At 53.0% G+C, this 23,899-nt stretch overlaps 1 protein-coding gene across 3 annotated transcripts in view; it reads right to left on the bottom strand.

Moving 5' to 3' along the window:
• DVL1 (dishevelled segment polarity protein 1) overlaps window positions 1–23,498 on the bottom strand; it is a 39,619-nt gene extending 16,121 nt beyond the window's left edge. Inside the window, exon 1 of one of the 3 annotated variants that reach the window (XM_001362227.4) lies at window positions 22,080–23,498. In XM_001362227.4, coding sequence (XP_001362264.2) covers window positions 22,080–22,249 — 170 coding nt within the window. In that variant the 5' untranslated portion in view covers window positions 22,250–23,498. The remainder of the gene's footprint in view (window positions 1–22,079) is intronic. The other 2 variants (XM_007481079.3, XM_001362317.4) reach the window with 2 other exon arrangements.
• Between the last annotated feature and the right edge of the window lie 401 nt (window positions 23,499–23,899).

Here is a 23,899-nt window from a genome sequence, read left to right as displayed (position 1 = left end):
GGGGGCAAGGAGAACAACCCCAATCCTCCTTCCACCGATGGACCACTCCACTCTCCCACTGGAGTCTTCTCACCATTTTTTTTAAACCTTCCCTTCCATCTTAGAATCAATCCTATGTGTCAGTTCCAAGGCAGAAGAGTGGTGAGGGCTAGGTCATGGGGGTGAAGTGACTTGACCAGGGTCACACAACTAAGAAGTATCTGAGACCAGATTTGAACCCAGCACCTCCTGTCTCTGAGCCTGGCTCTCTATCCACTGAACCATCCAGCTGCTCCCCATCAGTTTTTTAAGATTAAAATTCTTTAATTGTATTTTCCCAATCAAATACAGAAATAATTGTAAACATTTGTTTTCTGACATTGTGTGATCCAAATTCTCTCCCTCAAGGTGGCAAGTTGCACTACTGAACAATACAGATTCCCATATTCATCCCGTTGTGAAAGAAGATACAGAGGGCCCATCCAGCATGGGCACAAGAGGTCAGCCTCCCTCCGCATTCAGACTCCCTCAGGCCCTTCTCTGGCCGGCCGCAGACAGCCCCCTCCAATGGTTTCACCCCAATCCTCAGACTGGCCGCTCTCCTTCCTAAAACGGGTGCCCAGAACCGAACAGAGCAGCCCACATCAGAGGAAGGGGAAGGGGCGGATCTTTGCTTTCTAGCCCTCCACATTATGCTTCTCTCCTGAGCCAGCCACTGAGGAAATACGCTTTTTTAAGAGCTGCTACTAAGAATGTCCAGAACTTTTTCAGACAAACTAGAACCTGGCCACGTCTCCCCCATCCTCATTCATTCATTTACTCAACAAGTACTTTTGGAGCACCAAAATACTCTCTAGGCACTTATTAGCCAGGTAGGTGGTGTTGACAGAGCCAGGACCGGAGTGAGGAAGACTCATCTTCATGAGCTCAAATCTGGCCTCAGACACTTGCTGTGTGACCCTGGGCAAGTCACTTCACCCTGTTGGCCTCAATTTCCTCATCTGTAAAATGCACTGGAGAAGGAAATGGCAAACTAGCTATGTGACTCTGGGTAAGTCACTTCACCCTGTTAGCCTCAGTTTCCTCACCTGTAAAATGCACTGGAGAAGGAAAAGGCAAACTAGCTATGTGACCCTGGGCGAGTCACTTCACCCTGTTGGCCTCAATTTCCTCATCTGTAAAATGCACTGGAGAAGGAAATGGCAAACTAGCTATGTGACTCTGGGTGAGTCACTTCACCCTGTTAGCCTCAGTTTCCTCACCTGTAAAATGCACTGGAGAAGGAAAAGGCAAACTAGCTATGTGACCCTGGGCGAGTCACTTCACCCTGTTGGCCTCAATTTCCTCATCTGTAAAATGCACTGGAGAAGGAAATGGCAAACTAGCTATGTGACTCTGGGTGAGTCACTTCACCCTGTTAGCCTCAGTTTCCTCACCTGTAAAATGCACTGGAGAAGGAAATGGCAAACTAGCTATGTGACTCTGGGTAAGTCACTTCACCCTGTTAGCCTCAGTTTCCTCACCTGTAAAATGCACTGGAGAAGGAAATGGCAAACTAGCTATGTGACTCTGGGTGAGTCACTTCACCCTGTTAGCCTCAATTTCCTCATCTGTAAAATGCACTGGAGAAGGAAATGGCAAACTAGCTATGTGACCCTAGGTGAGTCACTTCACCCTGTTGGCCTCAATTTCCTCATCTGTAAAATGAGCTGGAGAAGGAAACAGCCAATCATTCCAGGATCCTTGCCAAAAAAAACCCTAAATGGGGTCACTGAGAGTTGCACAACACTGAAAAAACAACTCTCTGTGCTCAGGGCTGGAGACACAAAGAGGAAAAATCACACCATCCCCATTGTCTTCTAGGAATCTACACGCCACCGCTTGTGAAGCTGATTTGTTTGTTTGCTTTTCAACTCAAATCTAACTTTCTCTTACTGTCTATTCTATTTCATCTTGGCACCAATCCTGCGAGACCCTGACTCGAGGATGTGCCAGCCTTTGTATCGTCTGCCAACCTACTAAAGCTGTGCTTTGTCCAAATCTCTGGTAAGAAGTTGACTGGCACAGGGCCAAGGCCAGAGTTCTGTGGCACCCCACAAGAGCCTTTTCTCTCCTTGCTACACGGTGCCTGGATTGAGAGCTGAGTGGAAATTCCGCCTCAGACACCCAACCAGCTGTGTTACCCTCGGTGTGTCTGGTCGATGAGGGACTTGGCCCTGATGGCCTCAGAGGCCCCTTTGAGCTAGAAATCCATGACCCTAAGACAGCCAGGAATTCAAGTCCAGATCCCTGGTTTACAGAAACTAGATCTTCCCTTCAGTTACAAACTGGGCCATTTGCCCTTCTCTGGTTCTACAGCAGCCTGGTACAGCCAGTTAGTACTGAAAAGTACCCAGAGGAAGGGAGAACATTTCTTAGGTGTCAACTGTGTTCCAGGCACTGCCTTTAAGCACTTCACAAAGATCGCATCCCATATGGCCCCCATTTTACAGATGAGAAAACTGAGGAAGACTGAGGCTAGCGACTTGCCCAGGGTCACCCAGCTGGTGAATCTAGCGAGTCTCATGAATCTAGACTCCCAGCTAGTCTAAGGCCAAAGGGACTCCACCTAGTTTGCCCTGGATCTACGCAATCCATCTGTACCTGGCAATCTGGTTAATCAGGGGCAGCCTGTGCCACTCCTATCGATGCTTTACTGGCTGGCACTTCAGCTCCTCACTGGCCATTTTTGGTCTGTTTCTTCTGATCTAAGGACGTTGGAGGAAGTCTAAGGGCTTGGAGGAAGAAGAAGAAAGAAAAGAGAATCTGGGGAACCCTGCCTTCTCCAACAGCTTCCTCCTCCTGGGTCTTCAATTTCCTCAAATGGTCAGATCCTCTCAATAGGTCAGTTGTTTTCAGTCATGTCCAACTCTCTGTGACCCCATTGGGGGTTTGCTTGGCAAAGACTCTGGAGTGGTTTGCTATTTCCTTTTCTAGCTGGTTCAACAGATGAGGAAACTGAGGCAAGCAGGGTGAAGTGACTTGCCCAAGGTCACATAGTTAGTATCTGAGGCTGGATTTGAATTCAAGTCAGACCCTCTATCCACTGTGCCACCGCCACCCCCCAGCTTGCCAAAGAATTCTTTCTGTACTTTCTGTACTCTTCTCTGTTTTTCTGACCCTCTTCCTCTTTCCCTCCCTCTCCCCATTCCATCTGTCGGTCTCTCTCCCTCTCTCCCTTCTCCTTCCATCTGTCTGTCTCTGTCTCTCCCTCTCCCTTTCTCCCCCCCACCCCATCTATCTCTGTCTCTGTCTTCCTCTCTTTCGGTCTCTCTGTCTGTCTCTGTCTCCAGCTCTCTCCCAGATTCCCTGGAGGTGACCTCAATGAGTGACCGGTCTGGAGGTCTGGCCAGCCCAGCAGAAGAGCGGGAGGTCCCACCGCTAACGCTTTGCTATTAGCTGTGGGCTCCTCCGTTCTTTCCTGCCTGCCGCCTGGCTCCCAGGGTTCCGGGATCCCCTGGTTCTCCCTCCAAGCTCCCCCTTCCCTCCTGGGACTTGTTTCTCTTCAGTCAGTCTTCCCTTGTCCAGGGCCACTTCCTTCTCCCCGTCGATCACCTGGGTGGCAGAGGCCTTTTCTGCCTGGACCTGGAACTTGACCATGGCTGAGACACCAGCCGGGCACAAACCCGGAACCCTCTCTGCACCCCACTCGCCGGACTTTCTAAGCAAATCCACAGACACAAAGAGAGGCAGGAACTCAAGGCCGGAAGGGCGGGGGAGCCCCCAAACACCCCACCCCCACCCCAGGCCTCCAGTAGTGTGAGCGAGGGGCACAAGGGCAAGCCTCCCCGCGTCTCCGGCACAGCTGGCCGCCCTGCTCAGGCCCAGGGCCAGAGCCTGGCACCTCCCTGGCTTTGCCTCCCGCCTGTGCCAGGCAGTTGGAGAAGTGTGCAGAGACTGCGTGAGTGAGTGACGCAGACCTTCAGTCTCTCCTCAGGGATGGCGCCGAGCCCCTCGCCCGGAGGCAAGCCCCGGCTCCCCCCAACTCCCCAAGCTCAACCAGGGGCCAAGCAGGGTCTCTCTCCTCACTTCACCGCCTGTGTTTATTCACCAGAGAAGTCTCCCCGCCAATGGAATGTAAACTCCCTGCGGCCAGGGCTCCAACCCCCTCCGCCTACAGATGAGGAAACTGAGGCCCAGAACCTATGACTCCTAACAACTCTAAAGACACAAGGGCAAGAACTTGACACAAGAGGTTAAGTGACTTGCCCAGGGTCAGCCAGCCAGGAGGTGACGAAGTCCAGATTTGAACCCAGGTCTCCTGCCTCCAGGTCTAGCACTTTATCCACTGCGCTGCCCAGCTGCCCTTCCTTGTTCTGCTGGTTGTTGAAGGTTTTCCCCACTACTGTTGTGCCACCACCATATTGCCTCTATCTTGTTCTCCCCTCCCTGTGAGCCGTGACACAACCACTGGGCAACCGGGGACCCTTATTCTGCTGAGCGGCCTCATAGCTGCCCCGAACTGGGGCCAGGAGAACTGCCCAAACGGTGCCCCTCGCCAGAGACCAACGGTCTAGGAACTTGGTTTTAAAAAGTATTTTAGGGGCCGCTGGGAGGCTCAGCGGATGGGGAGGTCCTGGGTCCAGTGTGGCCTCAGACACTTCCTAGCAGGGTGACCCTGGGTCAGTCACTTCACCCCCATGGCCTAGCCCTGACTGCTCTCCCACCTTGGAACCCATATTTAGTGTTGATTCTATGAGAGCTTTAACCAAAACAAGCGTGATCCTAAGGCAGAAGGAAGAAAGGAATTCCAAAATTGTACTTTTATGTATTTAGAAACGGAATTCTGGGAAGGGGTGCCCTCACCCTCCGGCTCCCGTCCACACCTCCCAAACTGGGGAGTGGCTGCCCCAGGGGCCCCGGCCTCGCACTGACCACCCCAGAGCCGGCCGGCTGGCTCTCTCCCCGCCCCCCTCCCTGCTGGAGCTCTCTGGGCCAGGCTCCAAGGCCCGTGGAAACAGCCGCACTCGCTCCCCATCCCAGGAAGCCCAGGGGAGCCCAGAACAATCAGGCTCGAGGGGGGAAGGGGCAGGGAGGAGGAGGAAGTCAGGGGGGCCCCAGCCTGGGTCAAGGCCCGGCGCAGCCTCCATTTTCCATGGGTGTAACTCGGGCCCTGGATCCTGGGTTGGGCCCATAAGCCTGGGCTCTGTTCCTGCCAACACAAAAAGGAGGCACAAGCATCCTCCCCCCTCAAAGCCCCCACAATCCCCTGCTCTCAGGCTCCCAGGGAGGGGGGAGGGGTACCTAGGTAAGTTACACGAAATCCACCCAACATGGCTGCGGAGAGTGAAGGCAGGAGGGGCCAGGGAGGTAAGGGACTCGCCCAAGGTCACTATGACAAAGGACCCCCGCTTGTTCCCTACACCTTTGTAGGAGGCTGAGCCTTTGGTTTCACCACGATTCCTGGGGCGGTACACGGCCCCTCTCAGAGTCACATTTTAAATGGATAAAGAAAGCAAACACACAAAAATACGAAGGCAATTTTAGGAAACTCATCTTACTGAAATAGCTCCCAACAACAATTCTAAATGAGTTCTCGGGAGGCGGGAGGCTCAGTGGATGGAGAGGCAGGCTTGGAGACGGGAGGTCCTGGATTCCAATCGGACCACAAACACTTCCTAGCGGGATGACCCTGGGCCAGTCACTTCACCCCCCATGACCCAGTCCTGACCACTCTCCTGCCTTGGAACTAATACCCAGTATGGATTCTAAGAGCCTCAAAAAAGAGTTCTTGGACCCCAGGCCAGGCACACCAGCCCAGCAGACTGACAGGTTCCAGGAGGTTGGGGAAAGTCAAGACAGTACTCAGGGAGGCAGCACAGGCAAAGGTGTGGGAGTGAGAGATGAAATTGGTCTCAAGGACTGGGCTGACTCTGGAATGAAAAGAGCAAAAAGGACCCAAGAGAACTCTCAGTGGGAATCTAGAGCAAACAGGGAGCCCCTGAGGGTTCTTGAGCAGGGGAGTGTCACCCTCAGAGCGGAGCTTTAGGAATATCGGCTGGGCAGCTGTGCAGAGGCTAGACAGCAGAGTGAGAGCCAGACATCCTGAGTTCCATGAAAAAAGAGGCTCATGAGGACAAGCAGGAGCCTCACAGTTCTTCATCTGTTAAATGGACTTGAGCACCTCTCAGGCCTGCCAAGGGGCTCTACGGTCATCACTGGCCAATGACTCAGACGAGCTGAAGCACGATTGAGGTCCGGCCTCTTTCCTTCTCCTGAAGCCCCTCGGCGGCCCAGATGGTCCTGGGGCAGGAGCACAAGTCCCGGACGCTCCGGACCCACATGGTTCCCCATCCTCCCAAGGAGGCTCACTATGAAGTATTTACAGATGTTATCTCCCCGGTAGGGAGTGCTGGATTATCCCTGTTTTACAGATGAGCAAACCAAGGCCAGGAGAGGGGAAATGACTTGCCCAGGATCTCCCAGGCAGCATCCAAGGAGAAACTCGAACCCAGGTCCTCCTGACCCCGAGTCCAACCATCTCTAACTCACCAATGCCACCATGGGACCTCTGGCCTCCAGACCGCTCAGCCCTCATGACTTTTTTTTTTTAACCCCCGACTGTCTTATTGGTTCAAGGCACAAGAGGGGTAAGGGCTGGGCAAAGGGAGCTAAATGACTTGCCCAGGGTCACACAGTTATGATGCAAAGCAAAATTTTAAAAAATAGCAACTTGTAAACTAATATATACAATGATGGCAACAATGTAGACAAAAATTTGTTAACCCTCACCTTCCATCTTAGAGTCAATACCCTGCATTGGTACTAAGGCAGAAGAGCAGGAAAGGTTAGGCAATGGGAGTTAAGTGACTTTCCCAGGGTCACACAGCCAGGAAGTGTCTGAGATCTGATTGGAACCCAGAACCTCCCTACTTGAGGCCCGGCACAGCATCCACCATGCCAGCTGTCCTAGCTGCCCCTGCTTGACTTTTCAGACCTGCCCCAGAGCCCTCAACATCATCATCCCTTCCCAACCTCTGAACAAACCCTGTGCTCCTCAGAAATGTCTGATTATTGATTGTCACAGGCCTCCAGCCTCCAACCTCAGGCAGCAGTGAGGTTCATCCAAGGCACCTTCCTAGACCAGGGTAGCTGGGGAATGCAGTGCATGGAGTGCTGGGCTTGCAGGCAGGAAGATCCGAGTTCAAATTCAGATACAGACACTAGCTGGGTGGCCCTGGTCGAGTCCCTTCACCCTGTCTGCCTGCCTCAGTTTCCTCAACTCTCAAATCAGCTGGAGAAAGAAACCACCGACTGCTCCAGGACCTTTGCCAAGACAACCCCAAATCGGGTCACAGTGTCAGGCACAACTGAACCACAACCAAACAGCTCTCAAGCCCGTCTCCCTTCTCCTTCCACAGTTACCTCTCAGAATCCCCAACTTCCTTCCAAGCTCACCTCCTCAAGTCAGTAACCATTAAGTCCCTTCCTTGTGCCTGGCCTTGTGTGAGGCCTGGGGACAGACAGTCCCTGCCCTCAAAGAGTTCCACAGTCTAAGAGAGGAGACGACACACAAATGCTGATGCATGTGTGAGAGAGAGAGACAGAGACAAAGAGAGAGGGAGAGAGAGAGACAGAGACAGAGAGAGAGAGACAGAGAGAGAGAGAGAGAGAGAGAGAGAGAGAGAAAGAGAGACAGACAGAGAGAGAGAGAAACAGAGAGAGAGAGGGAGAGAGACAGAGACAGAGAGAGAGAGAGAGGGAGAAAGAGAGAAACAGAGACAAAGAGAGGGAGAGACACAGAGAGAGAAACAGAGAGAGAGAGAAAGAGAGAGAGAAAAACAGAGAGACAGAGACAGGGAGAAAGGCAGACAGGCAGTCAGAGACAGAGAGAAAGGGAGAGACAGAGACAAAGAAACAGAGAGACAGAAAGAGAGAGGGAGAGACACAGAGATGGAGAGACAGAGAAACAGAGGGAGAGAGAAAGAGAGACAGAACCGGAGAGAGAGAGAGAGAAACAGAGAGAAAGAGAGAAGCAAAGAGAGAGGTAGAGACACAGAGAGAGAGAGAGAGAGAGAGAGAGAGAGAGAGAGAGAGAGAGACAGACAGACAGACAGACAGACAGACAGGCAGACAGACAGAGAAACAGAGAAACAGAGAGACAGATTCAGAGACAAAGAAACAGAGAGAGACAGAAAGAGAGAGGGAGAGACACACAGAGAGGGAGAGACAGAGACAGAGAGAAAGAGAGAAAAACAGAGACAGACAGACAGACAGACAGAGAGGACACCAGAAATGGGCGGAGGGAAGGCCCTTGACAAGGGGGGCTGAGAAAGGTTTCTTGGTTGGAAGCCTGACAGGCAGGGAGGAGACACGGAGCTCCACGAGGGGACAGTCAGGGGAAATGGAGGGCCCTGTCTGAGGAACAGCGAGGGAGGCAGAGCGAAGAATGGGGGGTCTGGAGGGATTTGAGGGTGTAAGAAGCCTGGAAGTGCACGGAGGGGCGGGCAAGAAAGGACTATGAATGCCAGACGAGGGTTTTACAGTTGATCCCAGAGGTGATAGGGAGCCACAGGAGTTAATGGGGGGGGGGGGGAGGGTCAGACCTGGGGCTCTGTAGGAAGATCATTTTGGCAGCTAGAGGCCTTTTCTGTCCCCCCTAGCCACTGCGGCCTTCCCCTGGCCACTCCTAGGCTGGGGCCATCGTCACAGCCCCAGGCAGGAGACTGGACGAGCTGACCCCCAAGGAGCTTCCTATCTGTCCAATCAGAGCACCGTCCACCTAGAAATGAAGTAGGAAGAGGCGGACGGGCAGGGTTAGCTGCTCCAGACCATCCTGACCCAGAAAACCTCCATCATCCAGCCTCTGGGTGAAGCCCCCCCATCGTCCTTTGCACAGCCCCATCTGCCTCTCAGAGGCTCCTGGGCACCCACCGGGCAGGAAGCGCCTGATCCCCAGTCCGCTTTTGTGTTTAGCCCTGACCTTCTCTTAGAATCCATGCTGGCTATCGGCACCAAGGCAGAATTGTGAAGGCTGGGCAATGGGGGTTAGGTGACTTGTCCAGGGTCCGAGGCCAGATTGGAGGCCAGGACCTCCCGTCTCCAGACCTGGCTCTCCCTCCCCTGAGCTACCTCGCTGCCCCCATTCCCCAGATTTTCCTTCCCCCCTCTCTAGGCTTCTGCTTCCAGGGTGTCTCAGCCTAGAGCTGGATGCCCAGGTGTGAGAAGGGCCTCGGGGCTGGGCTCAGCCTCCTGGGATGGGCACTGCCAAGGGTGGGCCTCTAGCCGGGTGTGGCAGGGCATGGATCCCCTCAGCCTGCAGCCAGGCACATCAGGGTCCAGAGAAAGGGGCCGGGAAGCAGGGCACAGCCATCCTCCCTCCTCAGCCTCCCCTGAGCCAGACCTGGGGGGCCCTTCAAAGCCACAAGTCAGGCATCCCGAGGGGAGCACTCCTCCCCCTGCCCAGCTCATGACTCACGGCAGCCAAAGCTTTCAAGACCCAACAGCTCCCCAGTGACTCAGGGAGAGAAGGAGGTGCCACGGGGCGGGGGCAGGGAAGGAAACCCAGCTGGGCGAGCAGGAGCCAAGAATATCCGAGGTCATGACCCTGGCCAATAGTGCAGCCTCAGTTTCCTCACCTGTAAAATGGGAGCACCCACCTCACAGAGCTGCTGTGGAATTAAATGAGAAAACAGACAGGAGCACCCAATAAACGTTGATGATTATAACCATGATTAGTATTGGGCAGCCCCTATAGAGACAAGAGGGGGTGATCTAAGGCCCTGGCCCAGCCATCTGCATTCCTAACAGCCCCCCAGAGGGCAGGGGAAAGGGTTAAGACCTTCCAGCTCCTCCATTAGGCCCTCAGTTTTTCCAATCTGGGACATGGGAAGAAATCCCATCTGGCTTTCTTGGTCGCGATCCCAGAGAATACCCAGGAACTGGCTGCTCACCCCAAGGCCTTGGGACAAGTCTGCCTCCCCAGCTAAGAGAGCAATCTTGGAAGGCCGGCCATCCTCCCGCACTCTGGACTCTGGAGGCTTCTCATCCCTCTAGTTACCAGAGCTCTCTATCTGTCCCTTTGTCACTGCCTCTGTGTGTCTCTTTCTGTCCCTCTGTCTCTGCCTCTGTGTCTCAGTCTCTCCCTCTCCCTTTCTCTCCTTCCTTTTTCCTCTCTTATTTCTGTTCTCCATCTCTCTCTCTCTCTCTCTCTCTCTCCTCTCTCTCTGTATGTCTCTCTCTGTGTGTGTGTGTCTCTCTCTCTCTCTCCCTCTCTCCTCTCTCTGTCTCTCTCCCTGTCTCTCTGTATGTCTCTCTCTCTGTCTCTCTCTCCCTCTCTCCTCTCTCTGTCTCTCTGTCTCTCTCTCTGTCTCTCTCTCTCTCTCTCTCTCTCTCTGTCTCTCTCTCTCTCTCTCTCTCTCTCTCTCTCTCTCTCTCTCTCTCTCTCTCTCTCTCTCTCTCTCTCTTCCCCTGACTCTCTCTCTCTCTCTCTCTCATTCTCTCCCCTCTTCCATACCCTGCTTAAATTAACTTTATTTAAACCGTCATCTTCCATCTTAGACTCAATACTTTCTATTGATACCAAAGTGGTAAGGGCTAGGCAATGGCGGTTAAGTGACTTGCCCAGGGTCACACAGCTAGGAAGTGTCTGAGGCCAGATTTGAACCCAGGCCCTCCTGCCTCTAGGCTTGGCTCTCTATCCATGGAGTCACCCAGCTGCCCCCTCCAATTACCTCCTAATATATTAAACTTCCCTCCCTACCCCCAGAAAGGAGGCTACTAGAGGGCAAGAATGACTGTGGCCTTTGCCTACCATCAGCCACTTCCACATCTATATACAGGCTATTCTCTCCAGCCAGGCTTTTCAATAGCTGCTTTCAAGGCTCAGCAAAAAGTCTGCCTCCTACAAGAAGTCTTTCCTGATTTCCCCTGTCATTCATGCCCTCTCCCACTTCTCAATTTCTTGGTCATTATTCTGTATTCACTATTCTACGCCTCTTGGGTTGTTTCTTATCCAGAAAAGGGCCTTGAAGGAAGAGCCAATTTCTTTTTCGTCTCTTGCCCCCAACCCCCAGCCCCATGCCTGGCACAGACTACAGGCTGGGCCAGAGACCTCCCTTCAGAGACCCAAGGCCGGCCAAGCCCTTCCCCATCTCTGACTTCTCCCCTCTCTCAAGCTGGCCTTTCAGCTGGGGCTCCCAAAGAGGAATAACAAAGTCCGGCCCAGCCCAGCCCAGCTCATGGGAGGCCTGACAACGAGCTGCCCCCCATCCCTACCCCTGCTGGGGCTTGTTAGCTCCCCACCCACCCAGAAGGGGAGGAAAAGGCTTCAGGGCCCACGCAGACACTGAAGGGTGCACCAGAGCCTCTGGAGGTTCCCATGGCAACCTGAGGCCGTATCAGCAGCACTCAGTGAGGCCTCCAGCTGAGCCTGGTCCAGGGCAGCCTCTCAGGGCCTCCCCCCCTCCTCCCCACAATGCAGCAGGCTCCCCCTACCCCTTAGGGCCAGCAGCTCTTCCGATTCCGCCTTTCTTCCTGCTTGGAAAGTCCCCAGAGCAGAATGTGTCCACCTCATGCTTCTGAGAGATCCGGGATGCCAGACCTCAGTCTAACCCATCTGCAAAATGCAACCCAGAGGGAGGCAGCCTGGGGGACTGGCTGTGGCATCAGGCAGTCCTGAGTTCAAGTCCTGCCTCTGACAAATAGTGAATGAGTGGCTCTGGGCAAGTCAATTAAACTCTGTGTCCCAGAGAACTCTCTAAAGAATAAATGGGAGAAGGGAGGGAAGGAGGGAGGAAGGGTTGGGAGCTTAAAAGTCTGAAAGGAAATGCTGAAATCGGTTTTTTTATAGAACTGAGAAAAGTACAAAATAAAATAAAAAATGATAAAGTGCCAGGCAGCTGCCAAGCGGCATCGAAAGAGGGACTTTCCTCAAAGACGGCGTGCCTTGGACCACCGGGGTGAGGGAGGGTCCTCGTCCCTGTGGCTAGGGGCCCGGGGACAGACCCATCCTCGAGTCAGGGCAAGAAGGGCGTCTTTTAAAATGCATACATATATATAATATTATATATATAAATAGATAACAAAATAAATAGACAAATATATGTATATATATATTTTTAAACCCTCACCTTCCGTCTTGGAGTCAACACTGTGTATTGGCTCCAAGGCAGAAGAGTGGTAAGGGTAGGCAATGGGGGTCAAGTGACTTGCCCAGGGTCACCCAGCTAGGAAGTGTCTGAAGCCAGATTTGAACCTAGGACCTCCCGTCTCTAGGCCTGGCTCTCAATCCACTGAGAATATACGTATATATTTAAACTATGTAAATAGCTCTAAAACAAATCTATAATATATATAAAGTGTATCTATATTTGGGGTAATTACATTTCAATAGAATTGGTATCTTTTGTAACTTAGAAACATTCTGGGAAAAGGTTCCATTGATTTCCCCCAATGCTAAGGCCCAGAGGTTAAAAAGGCCGATCTAGTCCAACCCCTTCATTCAACAGAGGGAAACTGAGTCCTGGAGAGGGAAATCTGGATGACAGGCTCGGCCAAAGGAGCCTTAAAAAGGATCTTCCTTTTTCAGAGGAGGAACAGGAGGGCTGACCAGGGGTCAAGTGATCTGTCGCAGGCCGCACAGGAGGCCAGTCTTTTAGGAGTCTTTTAGCCAACAGAGAACCCGGTCCGATTCTGCTGCCCCATCGGGCCTGCCTCTCTCCTCCAGGTCACACGGTAGGGCCTGGGGTCTGACGGGCCGGATCGGGGCCCGGGGCCCAGCCTAGAAGGCTCCGCTTGGAGAGAGGCCCAGGCCACACACACCCCACTCTTTGCTGCCTTGCAAGGGTGATGACAGAGAGAAAAGCCCACCCTCCTCAGAAACACGCCCCGTTTCCCTTTACATACGGATCCCAGTCCAGATCCTGCCACTGTCTGTAATTAATCTCTTTCAGCAGGCAGGACTAATTATGAGGGAGCAGGGTGCCTCGGCAGCCCAGCGGGAGCCCCCCCTCCCCAATTCCCTCCCCTGCTCCAGGATTGCACTGGCTCCCTCCCACAAGGACGTACCTGCCCCGCCTGATGGGGGAGGAATCGAATTCAAAGCTCTGCCCAGCCCTGGGCCTCCACCCCCACAGATCCACCCCAACAAGGAATTCGCTCTCTCTTCATGGGATCCGACCTCCTCCGCCTGTTCTGGAGAAGCAGGACCCAGAGGAGGCCCCGGGGAACAGTGAGATCTCAAGGCTACAGACCTTTCCCCCCTCCCGGTGTTTCTGCCCCAGAGCTCAGCACAACACTTGGCAGGGAGGAACCACTTCATAAACGTTTGTTGGCTTGATTCCCTCATGAAAGCCTCTTCTAAAGAAAGGCTCCCACCAAAGCATTCAACCAGGGCACGAACGACTGAAGACAATCCTCCTGGACACCTTAAGGATGGAAATTTTGGTAAATCTGCCCTCAGACACTTCCTAGCTGTATGACCCTGGGCAAGTCACTTCACCCTGTCTGCCTCAGTTTCTTCATCTGTCAAGTGGGCTGGAAAAGGAAATGGCAAACACTCCAGTATCTCTGCCAAGAAAATCCTTAATAGGGTCACGAAGAGTAAGACACAACTGGTTTGCCTCAGATTCTTCATTGGTAAAATGAGTTGAAGAAGGAAATGGCAAATGACTCTAGTATCTTGGCTAAGAAAACCCCAAATGAGGTCATGAAGAATCAGACACATTTGGTCTGCCTCAGTTTCCACATCTGTAAAATGAGCTGGAAAAGGAAATGGCAAATAACTCTAACATCTTGGCCAAGAAAACCCCAAATGAGGTCACAAAGAATCAGACACACTTGGCCTGCCTCAGTTTCCACATCTGTAAAATGAGCTGGAAAAGGAAATGGCAAATAACTCTAATATCTTGGCCAAGAAAACCCCAAATGAGGTCATGAAGAATCAGACACACTTGGTCTGCCTCAGTTTCCACATCTGTAAAATGAGCTGGAAAAGGAAATGGCAAATAACTCTAATATCTTGGCCAAGAAAACCCCAAATGAGGTCATGAAGAATCAGACACACTTGGTCTGCCTCAGTTTCCACATCTGTAAAACGAGCTGGAGAAGGAAATGGCAAACACCTCTAGGATCTTGGCCAAGAAAACCCTTCATGGGGTCACAGAACTAATTTGTCAACGTTTCCTCACCTATAAAATGAACTAGAGAAAGAAATTGCAAACTGCTGCAGTATCTGGGCCAAGAAAGCCCCTAATGGGTCTAGAAAGAGTGAAATACAACTGGTTTGTCTCGTTTCCTCCTGTGTAAAATGAGCTGGAAAAGGAAATGGCAAACCACTCTAGTATCTTGGCCAAGAAAACCCCAAAGGGAGTCACGAGGAGTCAGACACAACTGGTTTGCCTCAGTTTCTACATTTGTAAAATGGGCTGGAAAAGAAAATGGTGTCTTGGCCAAGAAACCCCAAATGGGGTCACGAGGAATTGAGCACAACTGAAAAGACTGAAGAACAAAACTGTGCTAAGCAATGGGGATGTAAAGGAGGCAAAAGTCAGTCCCTGCCCTCCAGGAGCTTACAAGCTAATAAACTGCAAAGCTGCCTGTAGAGACAAGAAATGTTATAGAGGATCTCAGAGGATCACAAAGGCCTGAGCCTGGATTCCAGTCCCTTCCATCTAAACAGCTTCTTATCTTGAGGAATTAGAAGACTTGGGGGGGGGGATGGGCAAGAGGGGAATGGGGGGCTCTAACTCCTATGTGGGTAAGTGGAGAGAAGGCTCAGTTTGGGAACAGATAGGGCACTAAGGGGGCAGGGGGAAGTACAGAAAAAGCTGACCCTACCTGGGTCACAGAGATCGATGGAAGAAGGATCCAGTAGCTGACTAGACCCAGAAAGCTTCTTGAAGGTCCCCCATGCTGGGGTGGGGGAGAGCAGAATGCTTGATCTCTATGTGGCACCTCTTCTCTCCCTGCCTTCTCCACCGGGATACGGGAAGGCAGAGGATGGCTTAACCAACTCAAAGTCATTCAATGAAGCGATGTGGTCTCAGGGAAGGAAGCCAGGACTTCCCATCAGGGGAGCTAAATAAACCCCAGCATAACCCAAGGGGCCCTGTGCCTTAATGGTAAACTTGAACTTGGGAACATCTGCAGATTTATTATCGGTTTTTCCCCTAGTAATTCATTTGAAAAAGATCTGGCAGTATTAGTGGACCTGCAAACTTAAACTGAATCAACACTGGGATAGTGGTTAAAAAAAAAAGCCAGGAGCCATTGGTTAAGAGGGTTAATGGGTCCCCTACCAAGAAGGTGTTTATTCTTCCCTGGTCAGTCTAAACTAGAGTGACAGGATTGACTCTGGAGCCCACAATCAAGGGCTGAAAAGTGGGAGGATCTCCAGAGGAGGGCACCAGAGGTGGTGAAGAGATTAAACCAAAGGAGGGTCCCTTGAAGGAGAAAGGGGCGCTTGGATGGTTCCAGGTGGGTCACAGGTGCTGGCTTCCAGTTGTTGAGAGCTGGTAGAAGAGAGGTTAGATTTGCCATGCTTGGCCCCAAAGAGAAGACTTTCAACAATGAGCGCCATCTTCAAAGTAGAATAATGAGCAGCTTTGGGAAGTCTTTAATCAAGGGCTCCTAACCTTCCTTGGGTGATGGACCCCTTGGGCAGGCTGCTGAGGCCCATGGAGCCCCTTCTCAGCACCCTGGCTTTAAATACACAAAAGAAAATATGTTGGATTACCAAAGAAACCCACGAAGGGTGAAACACAGTGGTTGCCATTTTCTTTAAGTTTCGGTGGCCCAGAGTAAGAGCCCCTGCTTGAAGGGCGAGTGGGATGACCATCTGTTGGTCTTCTCATTTTGGGGATTCTTTCTGGGGTGAGGAATGGACTCGCTGTCTCTTCTAGTCCTGAGCATCTGATTCCACAGAGGATCCCTCCTCCCTTTGGACACTGCTTTTGTGTGTTTGTACTGAGCCTGCCATACTCCTGGCTCCTGTACCAGCACAGGAGGGAGGGAGAGGTCAAGGGTCAGCACTGGCCCAACTAACCATTCCCAGGCTCTCCACAAGCAGCACGCCCCTGACCTTGGGCTCATCAGCCTCCACCGGCTCCACCCCCAGGGCCAAGGACAATCTGGCTAGATACAAGGATTCCCAAGTGATGGGGAGGGATGGTCCAGGCTGAAGGGATCTGGGTAATAATATATGATATGATATATAGAATAGTATAGTATAGTATAGTATAGTATAGTATAGTATAGTATAGTATAGTATAGTATAGTATAATACTCTTGGTATTTGCAGTCCTTTGGTGCAGGGCAAAGAGCCTTGAATTCTAAAAAGGCAGTAAGGACTATGGGGTGTGAGTTCAGGTCCTGCCTCTAATACATTCCGATCCAGTCCTTTTACCTCTGTCAGACTCAGTTTCCATCTCTGTAAAACAGGAACAGCAATCATAACAGCACCTGCTCCCCAGGGTGGTTGGGGAAACCCAATTAGATGACAAAAAGAGCAGGTATTTGATGTATTATCTTTTTTGGGTGACCCCTGTGGTTTCTGCACCTTCTATCAATACCAACCAGCTGTGCTCTGGGAGCCAACCTTGGAGTCTCTGAGCTTGGTTATCTGGGGGGAAGAGGAGGACAAAGGATCTGAAGGAATCTGTCATCAGACCTTGGCGCTATGGGGCACAGAGACAAGACTCACCCACCCCCATGGCAGATGGACAGCACAGAGCTGATCAGGCAGCTGTTGATCTGACTCCTTCCTGGCCCCTCCGAGGCCAGCCTGGTCCTGGTCAGTGCATGTCTGTCCAGGCCAGGCTCACATCAAGCAGGTAAACCTATCCTCTAAGCCAAAGCCCTCTCCAACCCAACCTAACACTAAAGACGGGACATTTGGCTGGAGTTCCCTAGAAAAATCACAGGATGGAGGGAAAGAAAGCTGGAACCTGAGTCAGAGGTCCTAGATTCAAATTCATCCGCTGTAAGTTACTAGCAGTGTGCCTCTGGTCCTCAGTTTCTCCATTTGTTTTTTTGTTTTGTTTTAAAACCCTTTACCTTCTGTTTTAGGATCAATACTGAGTATTGGTTCCAAGGAAGAACCCTAAGAACTAGGCAATTGGGGTTAAGTGACTTGCCTAGAGTCACACTGCTAGGAAGTAAGTTTCACCATTTGAAATAGGAGGGGTTTGACCTAAATCATGAATCCCAAATGATTTTTTTGTGTGTGTCCACATCTATGGATGCCTTCTCAGAAGCATAAAATAAAATGGCACAATGATTAAAGTGCTGGATCTAGAGTCAGAAGGACCCAAATTCAAAGGTGGCCTCAGATACTTCTCAGCTGTGTGACCCAGGGCAAGTCACTTCACCCCATCTGCCTCAATTTCCTCATCTGTAACATGAGCTGGAGAAGGAAACAGCAAACCACTCTGCCAAGAAAATCCCAAAAATGGGATCATGAAAGGTCAGAGAGATGGAAATACTTGAATAACATATAAAATAAAATCTAGAGGATGACAAAGGAAAGCAATGCTCTATCTATATCTGTATCTGTATCCATATCTGTATCTATATCTATATCTGTATCTCTATCTAAATCTGTATCTGTATCCATCTGTATCTATATCTAAATCTGTATCTGTAGCTATATCTGTATCTATATCTAAATCTGTATCTATACCTAAATCTGTATCTGTAGCTATATCTGTATCTATATCTGTATCTATATCTAAATCTGTATCTATATCTAAATCTGTATCTGTAGCTATATCTGTATCTATATCTAAATCTATATCTGTATCTGTATCTATATCTAAATCTGTATCTGTAGCTATATCTGTATCTATATCTAAATCTGTACCTGTAGCTATATATGTATCTCTATCTAAATCTGTATCTGTATCCATCTGTATCTATATCTATATCTGTATCTGTATCCATATCTGTATCCATCTGTATCTATATCTATATCTGTATCTGTATCTATATCTAAATCTGTACCTGTAGCTATATATGTATCTATATCTAAATCTGTGTCTCTAGCTATATCTGTATCTGTATCATCTGTATCTGTATCTGTATCTAAAAATTCAGGGCCCAAGTTGAGAACCCTGGGAAGAGACAGATGATTCCTAGGGTATTTCCAGCTCCTTCACATTCTATGACACTGGTGATATTGTCCTCATAATCAAAGAATTCAACTCCACATTTACTAAGTGCCTAATATATGTCAGGCACAGAGTCTGTAAAGGAAAACATGAAATTCTGTGACCCTGGGCAAGTCACTTCTGGGCTCAGTTGGTGCCTCAGTTTCCTCATCTGTACAATGAAGGGATTGGATTCCATGGTTTCCCTTATTAGCTCTAAATATAAGATCAATGTCACCTCCAGCCCTCAAGATATTTTTAATTAAATACAAGATAAACTTGAGGTAGGGGACCTGGGTGGTGCAATGGAGAGCACACAGGCTCTAGAGTCAGGAAGACCGGAATCCAAATTCAACCTCAGACACTTACCAGCTCTGTGACCCTGTCACAGTCAAGTCATTTCACCCTGTCTGCCTCAGTTTCCTCATCTGTAAAATGAGTTGGAGAAGGACATGGCAAATCATTCCAGTATCTTTGCCAAGAAAACCCCAAACAGGTTCACAGAGAGTCAGATAAGACTGGAACAATAAAAAACAAATTTGAGGAGGAAGCAGAAACTAGCAACAGGGAATGGGGAGGAGGGAAGGAGGGAATCAAGAAAGGCTTCCCATAGCCCTTGAGCTGAGCCTTGGCTGCAATAGGCAGGCACCTAATACATGTTTTATTTAATGTCAACTGGGTGGCTCAGTGGATAGAGTGTCAGGCCCAGAGATAGGAGGTCCTGAGTTCAAACATTTCCTTAGCTGTGTGACCCTGGACAAATTGCTGAACCCTCATTGCCTAGCCCTTACGACTTAGAACTGACACTAAGACAGAGGGCAAGGGTTTGGGCTTTTTTAAAAGGTGGAATGGGCAGCTGGATGCCCTGAGGGCACCACTGGGACCCTGCTGCCTGCCACCATGGCCATCTGGAGAAACTGAGGGACCAGCTAATAGGGGGACAAGACCAGAGCCTTGATAGGATCAGAGATGGCCTGGAGACAGGTGCAGTCACTAATTAGGGAGGGGGCAGAGACAGAGAATCGAACTGAACCGAGGCTTCCCCAAGGGCAAGCCTCTGCTCCAGGGCCAGCTCCATCAGTAGCAGGTCCTGAAGCAGAGCCAGGTCTCCGATGCCCAGTCTTTCGTCCCCAAAGCACATGGCTGCAATCTTAAGGGAAAAGGAAGTGCTTCTGGAAACAGGTGAGGGAGGGATGGGAGGGTTGCCCAGCCCAGCCCAGGAGCTCTCCAGCTTCCCTGGGGCTAGAGGAGAACCCTCAGATTGGAAGAAGCCCCAGGATTCATTTGCAGGAGGGGTAGCGCTGAGCCCTGGGGTGCCTGGGGTGGGGGGAAGTAAGTGGTAGAATCTGAGTCAAACCCAGCTCACAAGGTCATCTATTCAGATCTGAGGGGGCATCAGCAATCACCTGAATTCAATCCTGCCATTTTACAAAGGGGAAACTAAGGCACCAGGAGGGGAAGGAAGCCAAGCTTTAAACCAGGTTCTCTGACAACATCCAGCACTTTGCCCCTTATCTGGAAGGGGGGAGGCCCGGACTGAGAAAGGAACCTTGGGCTGGCCCCACGATTCAGCAGGAGGGGAAGGCCTGAAGGTTGGGGGTCCCCTCAGACCGAGAGTGTTTAAAGACCTGACTGGGCCCAGGGGGAGGCAGGCTTACAGCAGAAGCCACCCCCTTACCCAAGAGTTCAAGGGGGGGGCCTTACAGAACGGATTTTAATACAATAAACTGAAGAACTCCCCCCTGCCCTGAGGGCTGACGCCCCAGGCATCTCAGCCCCATCTACCCAACCTAAAAGGGCAGGGAGCCCGGGTTAGCAGAAAGTGCCTGTCCCCGGCCAAAGGGGGACCTGCCAGTTCTTTTCAAAGCCCCAATCTCAAGGCCTCATGCTCACGTGACCCCAGCCCCCACAAAGGAGCTTTCCAAACCCACTTCCCAAACCAAGTTTCAAGTCACACACACACAGAGGGGCAAGTCCTGCCATCCCTCCCCCAGTGGCCAAGAACCTCGGAGCCAATAAAATCTAGGAGGGGGCCTCAGCGCTGTCCAGCAGCAGAAACCCTCAGTCTCCCAGCAGAGCAGCCAGGTGGAGCCTTGGGCGCTCTCAGTGTGGGGGCTCCCCCCGGGCAAATAGAACACAAGGTCACAGCTGCAGGACAGCTGGCTCAGCCCCTTCATTTTACAGCTGGGGAAACTGAGTCCCAGAAAGAGAAGCACGCGATGATCTCTACATCCAAGACCCTTCCAGCCCTAACAGTCTATGCCTGAAAAATCAAAGGATCCATTGAATTCCTGGGATTCTGGTTGGTCTCCCAAGCTGACTCCTGTCTACTACAGACCCAAGAGGTCAAACACAGGGTCCCAGGCTGACAGCACTCCCCGGGGGAGGCTGGAATCAGATTAACATGTAATTGGGAAATAATTAACAAAGCAAAAACAAATACAAGAGAACAGATAATGTTACCACAGCATTTTCTAAGTCAGTACGTTTCCCCCCAGGGGTCATTATGGACAGCTCCCAGACCCCCCCCCCACTTCCTATTTGAGTTTGACACCCCCCAGAGCTGGCCCCTTTAGGTCCCCCCAGAGAGCCCGATTCGGGGCTGCTCAGGTTAAAGCCACGGGCTCCCCTGCTCAGGGCCAGAGGCAGCAGCAACATGTGAACCAGGAAATGGTTTTCAATGTCAAACTCTCAGAAAGTGACGGGTAAACAAGGGCAGTCAGTGACTCTCCCTGGCCTAATCAATAGGAGAGGACCAACCAGCCAAGCCCAGTGAGGCACAGGACAGAGAATGGGCCAAGGCCAGGGCCAGAGTCAAGGAAACTCGGGCCCTCCACTCCTGGGCCTGGCCAGCAAGGAAGCAGCCTCAGTAAAGCGAGCCCCACCATTAGCCCTAGAAGGGAGAGGCTCCATCCTCGCTAAGAAAGCAGTGTGCTCATTCTCCCTTCCTCCCTCAGGGGCCAATGGAGTCCAGAAAAGGAACAGGTACCCAGCAGGCTTGGGGGGCCAGAGAATGGCTCCCTAAACCTTACAGACTGGGGGAGGCAGCTACTGACATCAAGCAAGCCCTAAAGGGTTTGAGGAATTGGGGTCTGTCCTCCCAGGAGGGATCCTGGAGAAGGAGAGAGGCCCCCCTCCCCACCAGGCCCCCTGGATACCGAGGGGGGGCTCTGAGAAATGGAGGGAGTGGGCCCTTGTCTCTCGGGCTTGGGGGAATCGACTACTCCTCTGGTATTGGAGGTGGGGTGTAGGAAGGTTGGCCTGGAGAATTGCCTCCACACTGGTGCTCCCCCACCAACCCTGGCTCCCTCCTGAGCTCCAAGGGCCTTCTGGCCAGGGCAGCCATGTTAGCTCCAAGGGCCTAGTCTGGCCTGCCCGGGACACAGTCCCGTGTGCCCTGCCCAGCCAGGAGTCTGAGAAGGCAAAAAGCCCTGCCAGAGCTGGCCAGGGCCCACCTTCCCCCACCCACCCCTTAGTCAATGCCACACTCACTGGGAGGAGGGAGGGCAGCAGGTCTGGCCTGCCTCCCCTCACTTAAATACTTCTGCCCCCCCTTGGAGTAGCAGTCAAATTTGAGGAGCCCCTGAAGCCCACTGATACACCTATCCCAAGGCTCAGGGACAAATGAGAGGAGGGGAAGACCCCAGCCAGAGGCTCCACCCCTCTGTCAGAGAACAGGTGCCCCCGGGTAGGGAGAGGTTGGGGCCCTCCAAAGCACCCCTCCCAGAGATCCCGACAGAGACCAGGCCAAGGCCAGGGAAAGGGACCGGGTCAGGGCCAGAACCAGAAACAGAGAGGGCCAGAGACAGAGCCAGAGGCAAGGCCAGAGACAAGGCCGGAGGCAGAGACAGGGCCAGAATCAGAGACAGACCCGGCCAGAGACTGGGTCAGGGCCAGACAAGGCCAGAGGCAGGACCAGCCGCCTGCCCGCCCCCACGCACGCCCGCCACCCACCGCCACCGGGCCGCCACTGACCCGAAGTCCTGGTCCATGGACTTGAAGAAGAACTTGTAGCAGTGGGCTGGCCGGTTGCTGAGCACACTCTTGAAGTCGGCCAGCGTGACCCGCTCGGGGGCCACGGGCAGCTTGACCAGGTAGGGCGTCTCCTCCTCGTCCATGTGGTAGATAATCTTGGTCTCCGCCATGGGGGGCGGGTCGGGGGAGCCCGGGCCCGGGGGCGCCGGGGCCAGAGGAGGCAGGGACTAGGGCTCAGCGCGCAGCCCGGGCGGACCACGACCGCGGCCCCAGGAGCGGAGGCCGGGCCCTGGGGGCTCCGGCTGTCGGGGCCAGCGGGGCCCAGGCCCCGGTCCAGGCCGCAGAAGCGGCGGCGGCGGCGGCTGATCGTGCGGGGAGGCCGGGCCAGGCGCAAGGGGAAGCTGAGGCCGAGATCCAGGCGGAGGCGGCGCGCCGGCTGCTGCCCCCCGCGCTGCCCCCGCGGCCGCCCATCCGAGCCCCGGCCCGGGCGCGCCGGGGGAGGCCGCCTCGGACGCCGGCCCGGGGTGGGGGCTGCGGGGCCACCGGCCGGGTTGGCTGGAGGCGGTCTGGAGACGGGACGGGGACAGGCCGGGCTCGGAGCCGGAACCGGAGTCAGAGCCCGAGCGGGCCACAGACAGGCGAGCGCCTAACCCGGATCGGGGGCTCCCAGCGCCCTGCAATTAGCAACGTGAGTAATGCGGCCGCCCGCCCCGCCCGGCCAGGCCCGGCCCCCTGCCCCCGGGCCCCCCTCCCTCCGTGACGCCCCCTCCCCGCCCCGAACCTCCTCTTTGAGCCCAGTCCCAGCGCCCGCGCAGCGCCGGCACCGCCCCCCGCCCCTTCGCGACGTCTCTGCGCGTGGCTCTGCCTCAGCCCCCCCCAACCGAGGGCCGAGTTAAAGGGACCGCAACCCCAGCGTCTGAGATCCCGAGGGGAAGGGCGTGGGGAGGGGCAGCCAGGAGGCATCCCTCCACGCGCCCTCTCCCCAAGCCCGGCGATTAAGGCCAAGGGTTGGGGATGGGGCCCCCACAGTCGCGAGACTCCTTAATCTATCCCTGCGCCACCCCCCTCCACTGAAGGCCACGGAGGGCTGGGGTGGGGGTGGGGGGACGGCGATCTCAGCCCCTGCATCCCTGGGCAAGGGCAGGGTCTTTCAGGTTTCAGCTGGGTGTTTCCGTGGCTGTCTCTTCCTCAGTCAGTCAGAAGAGTCAGTGCCTGTCTCTCCTGGTCTCTGTGTGTCTCTGGGAGTCTGGCTGGATGTCTCAGTCTCTATTTCTGGATGTCTCTGGCTGTGTGTGTGTTTATCTGAATCTCTGCCTCGGGATGTGTGTGTCGGTGTGCCTCGGGCTTCAGGCTTTGAGCGAGTCTCTCCTTGCCTCTGTTGTGGCTCTGTGTCCCTGGGTCTGGCCTCCCCCAGGCTGCCTTCCAGGCTGCCACTCCACTATTATCACCTCGGGTCCCCAGATCCTCAGCTGGGCAGGATCTGCCCCGGAGCGAACCTGGCCCAGCTGGCAGCCCCAGACTCCCAAGCAAGGGAGGGGCCCAAGCACTAGGAGAGGGCTGATAATATTGTTACCATGCTGGGAACTGATACAGTGTCTCCAGCCTGGTCCTATCCCAGGAGCAGCTGTGACCTCGGACCCTGATTAACTAAGTGACCAGGGCAAGTCCCTTACCTGCTGCCTGCCTCAGTTTCCTCAAATGTAATATAGGAATTGTACAGGTGGCTCTGGGCCTGGAAGCACAGAGACCCCTCTTCCTGAGTTCAGGAAGACACTCACTAGCTGTGTGGCCATGAGCAAGTCACTTAACCTGGGTTTACT

This window comes from Monodelphis domestica, chromosome 4, assembly GCF_027887165.1.
Source record: "Monodelphis domestica isolate mMonDom1 chromosome 4, mMonDom1.pri, whole genome shotgun sequence".
Lineage (NCBI taxonomy): Eukaryota > Metazoa > Chordata > Mammalia > Didelphimorphia > Didelphidae > Monodelphis > Monodelphis domestica.
Note: the sequence above shows the minus strand (reverse complement) of the source record. Positions and strands in the feature narration are given on the sequence as shown.